The 7,436-nt window shown below is 38.7% G+C and overlaps 1 protein-coding gene across 1 annotated transcript in view; it reads left to right on the forward strand.

Annotated features, from left to right (window-relative positions):
- LOC126469589 (paired mesoderm homeobox protein 2-like) overlaps positions 1–5,159 on the forward strand; it is a 587,427-nt gene extending 582,268 nt beyond the window's left edge. Inside the window, exon 5 of the mRNA XM_050096709.1 lies at positions 5,026–5,159. Within this exon, the coding sequence (XP_049952666.1) occupies positions 5,026–5,045 (20 nt within the window). The 3' untranslated portion in view covers positions 5,046–5,159. The remainder of the gene's footprint in view (positions 1–5,025) is intronic.
- The last annotated feature ends 2,277 nt before the right edge of the window (positions 5,160–7,436 follow it).

The raw sequence follows: 7,436 nt of genomic DNA on the forward strand, positions 1-7,436 counted from the left end.
ACAGTGCTGTTTTTCTTGGGGAGTGCTGGGGGGATGCGTACCCCTAAACTTTTTCGTCGGCAAAGTAATTTTTTTTACGATGTTGAGAACTTGGAAGAGTGCCAAAGATTTATTTCACGTACGTATATTTTTTTTCATTTTTTCGTTTTGGTAATTGCAATACGAACGATACCAGTGCAGTTTTTGGTGGGAAAAGCGATGTCATTGACTGTTTCAAGCATTTTGAAGCTGCGGCAACCGTTCTCGACAACTGAATCGCTGGCAGCCAGTTCGACAAGCATATAATGCCCTCGCCCGCTAATAGTGGGCGATGGTAGTGCTAAACGGATATGTGTACGCTCAAATGCCGGGCTACCGAAAGATGTCTCTACGGTCCCGCTACCACGATCTTTCGCGATTCATTGCCATCTTTGTTTTGTTGTTCTCTATTTGTTTGCGTTTGCTGTTCCGTTCTTGTCGGTTGTGCGAAGTTTTACAGTGTGTCCTGTCTTTCGTTGCAACTTGTAAGTTATGTTGGAGGCGAGAGATGAGCAGAAAACTAACAAACTATTTTACTTGTTATCTTGCATCTAAAAAACCAAAAACTGTCAATAATTCGCGTGCGAGTGAAAAGCCAGACAGTTCAACAAAAGTGGATGACGAAAGTGAAACTGTAAACATTCTTCTGAACTGTAGTAAAGTCAACTGAAGAGTCCGATACCATTTTATTTTTGTAGTTAAACACGTTGATGACGTCATGGCTAAAAGCAGAAGGGGGGTATCCCATGCTTCAGTTATAAGTAATTTTCGCTGCATTATATCCAATGCCGGAGTACCCTCAAATTTTTTTTAAGAAAAAAAGCACTGCCCAAATCTTCCCCATGCGAGCTCTGCTTTCTCTCATTTTATTATGATGTTCATTTCTCCCTATGTAGGTGGGAGTCAACAAAATATTTCCGCATTTCACGGAGAAAGTTGGTGATTGAAATTTTGTGAAAAAATCTCTCCACAACGAAAAATACCTAAGTTTTAATGACTCTTGCACCAGCTTGTGCGTCATTTCCATGACACTCTCTGCTTTATTTCGCGATAGTACAAAATGAGCTGTCCTTCTGTGAGCTTCTTCAATGTCCTCCGCCAGTCCCATCTGGCAAAGATCCCACATGGCGCAGCAACACTCCAACAAAGGGTGGACAAGCGTGGCATTGGCAGTCACTTTAGTAGATTTGTTGCATCTTCTAAGTGTTTTGCCATTAGAACACAGTCTAAAGCAAATTTGGTTGAGTTTTTATGCTGTCTCTGCACGTCTTCAGAACAACGACTGGCAGCTCATCTAGGCCTATTGACTTCCTGACTTATTTTTTGTTGTCTTCTTAATATAATGCTCTATTGTGGGACACGTAATTCATTGTGGATTCCATGCCTGTTTTCGGGACCTTTCGTTGCAGCTTCTGTGCAATATCTCTAAAATAGTCATTTAAAAAATTTGCTACAGTGTGTATATTTTGTATTAATATACACTCCTGGAAATGGAAAAAAGAACACATTGACACCGGTGTGTCAGACCCACCATACTTGCTCCGGACACTGCGAGAGGGCTGTACAAGCAATGATCACACGCACGGCACAGCGGACACACCAGGAACCGCGGTGTTGGCCGTCGAATGGCGCTAGCTGCGCAGCATTTGTGCACCGCCGCCGTCAGTGTCAGCCAGTTTGCTGTGGCATACGGAGCTCCATCGCAGTCTTTAACACTGGTAGCATGCCGCGACAGCGTGGACGTGAACCGTATGTGCAGTTGACGGACTTTGAGTGAGGGCGTATAGTGGGCATGCAGGAGGCCGGGTGGACGTACCGCCGAATTGCTCAACACGTGGGGCGTGAGGTCTCCACAGTACATCGATGTTGTCGCCAGTGGTCGGCGGAAGGTGCACGTGCCCGTCGACCTGGGACCGGACCGCAGCGACGCAAGGATGCACGCCAAGACCGTAGGATCCTACGCAGTGCCGTAGGGGACCGCACCGCCACTTCCCAGCAAATTAGGGACACTGTTGCTCCTGGGGTATCGGCGAGGACCATTCGCAACCGTCTCCATGAAGCTGGGCTACGGTCCCGCACACCGTTAGGCCGTCTTCCGCTCACGCCCCAACATCGTGCAGCCCGCCTCCAGTGGTGTCGCGACAGGTGTGAATGGAGGGACGAATGGAGACGTGTCGTCTTCAGCGATGAGAGTCGCTTCTGCCTTGGTGCCAATGATGGTCGTATGCGTGTTTGGCGCCGTGCAGGTGAGCGCCACAATCAGGACTGCATACGACCGAGGCACACAGGGCCAACACCCGGCATCATGGTGTGGGGAGCGATCTCCTACACTGGCCGTACACCACTGGTGATCGTCGAGGGGACACTGAATAGTGCACGGTACATCCAAACCGTCATCGAACCCATCGTTCTACCATTCCTAGACCGGCAAGGGAACTTGCTGTTCCAACAGGACAATGCACGTCCGCATGTATCCCGTGCCACCCAACGTGCTCTAGAAGGTGTACGTCAACTACCCTGGCCAGCAAGATCTCCGGATCTGTCCCCCATTGAGCATGTTTGGGACTGGATGAAGCGTCGTCTCACGCGGTCTGCACGTCCAGCACGAACGCTGGTCCAACTGAGGCGCCAGGTGGAAATGGCATGGCAAGCCGTTCCACAGGACTACATCCAGCATCTCTACGATCGTCTCCATGGGAGAATAGCAGCCTGCATTGCTGCGAAAGGTGGATATACACTGTACTAGTGCCGACATTGTGCATGCTCTGTTGCCTGTGTCTATGTGCCTGTGGTTCTGTCAGTGTGATCATGTGATGTATCTGACCCCAGGAATGTGTCAATAAAGTTTCCCCTTCCTGGACAATGAATTCACGGTGTTCTTATTTCAATTTCCAGGAGTGTACTTGCATCTTAGATCTCTACGTTGTTGTATCTGTATCTGCTTTTTCTGGTTTATTGTTTTTTAACATCCCATACAACTTTACTTTAATGCACTGTATTATATATTATTTTCTGATTAAATTATTTTTTTCATTAAGCTGTGTGCTCCTGAATAACTTTTTATAACTGTGTTATTAATTTAGATACTCTGCATTCATATAGCACGTTTCTGTAAAGAACTTAGATATTTCAGTGTCTTGAAGGACTTTCTAATACCTTCAGTAATCCACTTATTTTCTCAGCAGCTACTACTGAATGGCCAATGCAGGAAATATCTTCTCATAATCTCTTTGTTTGTGGGATTATAAATGCTAATAAAACTGTAGCTAACCTCAACCTGAAGGTTGATTTGAACATCATAGCGCTTTACAAGCTTGGCCACATTATAGGCTGACTGAATTACACAGCCAGTTGTAGAAGGACCTACAGTTTAATGTAGAGTCCTGAACCAAAGTTTGACTCCCGAACCAAAGTTTAAATAAAATTATAAGCTGTTCACATACAGCCTCACTGAAATTTCAATGCAGATATCATGTGAATTGTATTGTTATGTGTAACTTTCTCCTACAGCAACACTCTGAATATGTAAACAATGTGATGTAGCAGTATGACTGATAGTCCCTGTGGTAACTTCTGTTCCCTTGTAGTACACAAGGGAATAGTAGCACCAACACACACTAACTTCATGAACTCAGCTTTATACACAAGAACACAGATGTGAACCAGCCAGCATGTGGAAACAAAAGTGTTGTTAAACCAAAGAGTCTGTTCAGTCAAAACACAAATGTGTTGTTCGAGTGGTCGATAGACACCACATTCCTGTTAAACTCTATGTTATCGTGTTAAAAGAGAACAAATACAAATGCAACAGGCTACTGTGCAATAAAGCACTGAAGTCTTCAAAACTATCTTCATGTTAAAATTTACTTTCCTTAATACAATTAATATATAAGACTTAAAAAGAAAAAGGTAAGTTTATGGCTCAGAACGTATTACACTGGGTATAACAAAAATGTTTCATCATAACTGACTGGCTTACAGTTAACAATTTTGAGGAAATCATTTCCATTTTCAGTGCAACTTGATAGTACTAGAATACAGAGAGTATTTTATTCTGGCATATTGAAAGTCACTGACTAAACATAATTATTTATTTTTCTTGAATGTTCTAAATAACTAATAATATTTGGTTATTTGGTACATCAAATAATATGTAATTTTTACAGGGTAGCATATATTAAACATGTTTGACAAATTATGTAAAAGAATTTTGAAGAAAATATATGCAAATCTAAAATTATACATTTTTCACATTTAGTTTATGGCTGGAGTTTCAACAAGTAAATAACCAAAATACATTTTATTCTGTACACTGTTAACATTTCCTCAAATTTACCTTGCACTATAAGTTTTTCTACAAGTATTCCTTTGCACTATGCCAGCATTCACAGACAAGCCACAATTTTAATTTACTTTTAAAAAACTTATAGCTCTTTTACGTTATTTAAACTGGGTGATAGCCTGTATTCCCATTACATATGTGGAATTTGTCAATTATTTAAGTCTTTTTACTACAGTTATGATAATTATCTCAGTCTGGTGATTATATATGAAAGTCACTGTTTGATAGTACTATACCCACCACTATACAGAAGATAATGGTTTTGTGTATATACAACTCATGTACCAGTGCTGATAATATTTTGAGTTCCCTAAATTTATGTTTGCAGGATGTAAGTCTCCCCATAGCTCTGACTGTATTTCATTCTATTTTTTAGTTCTCATACTTAATGGATATTCACATTTGTTGCTTTATGCCATACTGGTATACAGTAATTTTTTCTCCAGTGGTTTAACTGACTTACACAACCAGTTATAGTGTGACAACAGTTTAATGTGGTCTCCACACTGTTGCATAACTTGGCATTCATCATGTAAACAAATTACTGACAGAGATGAAGGACACATCAAGTGATAGAAAAATCCTATGGCCTATCATTAATATATACAAAAGAAAATAGCTGTTATAATATTGAACCCTAGGCTATCCCCTACTTGTTGTTGCAGGTTTGTGGTCTTCAGTCTGAAGACTGGTTCGACAGAGCTTCCAGCTTAGCAGAATGGGTTGACTCTTAATGTTTCCTGGCCAAGTAATCAATATGATACCACTTTGCAATGTTCACACAAAGTGATGATTCTTAATGAGAAGGCACTGTTACGATATTAATTGACTAAATTCATAAAATAATGGTACTGTGAGTATAATAATAATGAATTATGATTAAATTGTTATGAAATATAATTTCTACTCAAAAGTATACATAATAAATTAAAACAAATACTAAAACTCACACTTATAAAATTTGTACACCAGAACCTAATAGTAATTACTATTCAACAATATGTAAGAATCCAGTGTTTATACTAGCATCAGAGTCAAATCTGTATTTAAAAAGTTAGTTCCATTTGTAGACAAAGTAGTGCTGTGGTGAAGTATTTTAATATTCTGGCTGTTATAACTGCATTATTTTGGCATGTTTATTATTCTCAAGTGACTGTCATTATTTCTATATCCAAACTATTTCTGGAAAACTATTCAACTTTTCATTGTAAACTTCGAAATTAATGCTTTAAATAATGCAAGTAGTCATGTTCTGATTATTGCTAACTATGTAGGGAATGGTGCCAATAGCCAAGGTGGCTCAGTATTGCTCAAGACTTGTAAGGGCTTGTTTGAAGTCATTCAGTGTGACATCATTTGTGATACAAATAAATCACAATTTTAAAGGAGTTTAACTGTTTCAGCCACATTAATTTCATTTCATCAACCAAGATGCGCAGATCCTAAAATTTTGGTGAACCCAATACATTCTTACAAATGGAGATATTTTGCACTGAACAGATGCACTTCATCTTCAAACATCAAGAAACAACAAATTAAGTATAATGTCCCAGTAGCCACAAAAGGTACATACATTGTAATTTGGCGGATGAGCTGGGTTCCATTGAAAATCATCACAATGGTCTTGTTAAGCATTTCTAAGTTTCAGGCACCTACACATCACAAAAATGAAATTTTATCAAAATTCAAAAAGTTTACAAATGTCAACAACACTGACCACAATATGGACCAAATGAGACCAATGGGCAAAGGAAAATGATGAAAAGAATGAATGGAAACTAACTACAAGGAACATGTACATCATTGACTAGAAAGATAGCTTCTGTCAGATTTTTTCTGTTTGGTGTAATAGTGACAAGCAGTTTGTTAGTTTGTGTAAACTTGTATGATTTTTCTCTTTTTTTTCTATGAATGCCAGGCAAAATTGTTCAACATGGTAAGGTAGAAAGAGTGGGATAGACAGTGTTTGTGTAACAACAGTGTATTTCAATAAATAAAGGTTTTGTGCTGGAAGAAATTGATAAACAAAGAAAAGATTTAGCCAAATTAAAAAGCAATATCAGTGGAATGACAAATGATCTAAATAACAGTTTGGGCAGTAAACTCATTGTGATAGGACAGTTGCGGATTGCATTAGAATAATGATTAGTTAGTAAAATTGAAGCATCAAAATCAGACTAAAACAGACATGAGATATATGCATACACTGGAAGTTTGTACATACTCAAAAGCACTTTGAAATCGTCTCCATACCACCAAAATTTTGTATGTAGCTCTCTACATTTAACAGATTATATATGCTGAAGATTTAATCTAAATGTATTGTACATGTATGTAATATACAATGTCGCTGTAGTTAATACCTATGTTGCAAATGTCATGTACTTTGAAACTGCTATATTATTGATACTCTATGAAATCACTCTTCTACTCTTCTAGTTTGCAGTGGTAATGAGGATGTATTATGCTGAATGAGGAAGGATTCTAAAGTCACACATATTACAGAGTAAGAACCTGTATGTATATGAATTTTCTTTATGCACATGGTGGTACATCAACTACACTGATTGTCTTATCTGGGAGGGAAACAGTCATGTTATTACTGCCCTTCCTGACTGTCCCTATCTTAATAGAATTTGTGATTCACTTTTTAAAAAACACACTTCTATTATGATAAAATCACATGAATACTCATGTTACCACTTATTGTCAAACTCATTGTATGTCCATCTTGAGATGAAATACATCCATCTGCTGATGACTAACTAACACAGCGATAGTATCAAGGATTTTGTGAAGGTTTTGCCATTATTAGCTCTTGCCAACCCTCACTAATTCGAGTGTCAAACAAATTAAAGAAATGTGACATACATTAGCTGGAGATACAACAGGCGTATTACACTTGTCAAGATATACAGAGGAAAAGAGAGAAATCTTTATACAACAAATGACTACAGTCTTGTGAAAGGAGAACTAACATAACCTTACATGTGATAAAATACATTTGCATTCAACTCTGAGCTATATTGATATGCATTTGACAATATATATATGAAACGTTATGTATCATATTTGA

The sequence above is a fragment of the Schistocerca serialis genome, chromosome 3 (genome assembly GCF_023864345.2).
Source record: "Schistocerca serialis cubense isolate TAMUIC-IGC-003099 chromosome 3, iqSchSeri2.2, whole genome shotgun sequence".
Classification (NCBI taxonomy): domain Eukaryota; kingdom Metazoa; phylum Arthropoda; class Insecta; order Orthoptera; family Acrididae; genus Schistocerca; species Schistocerca serialis.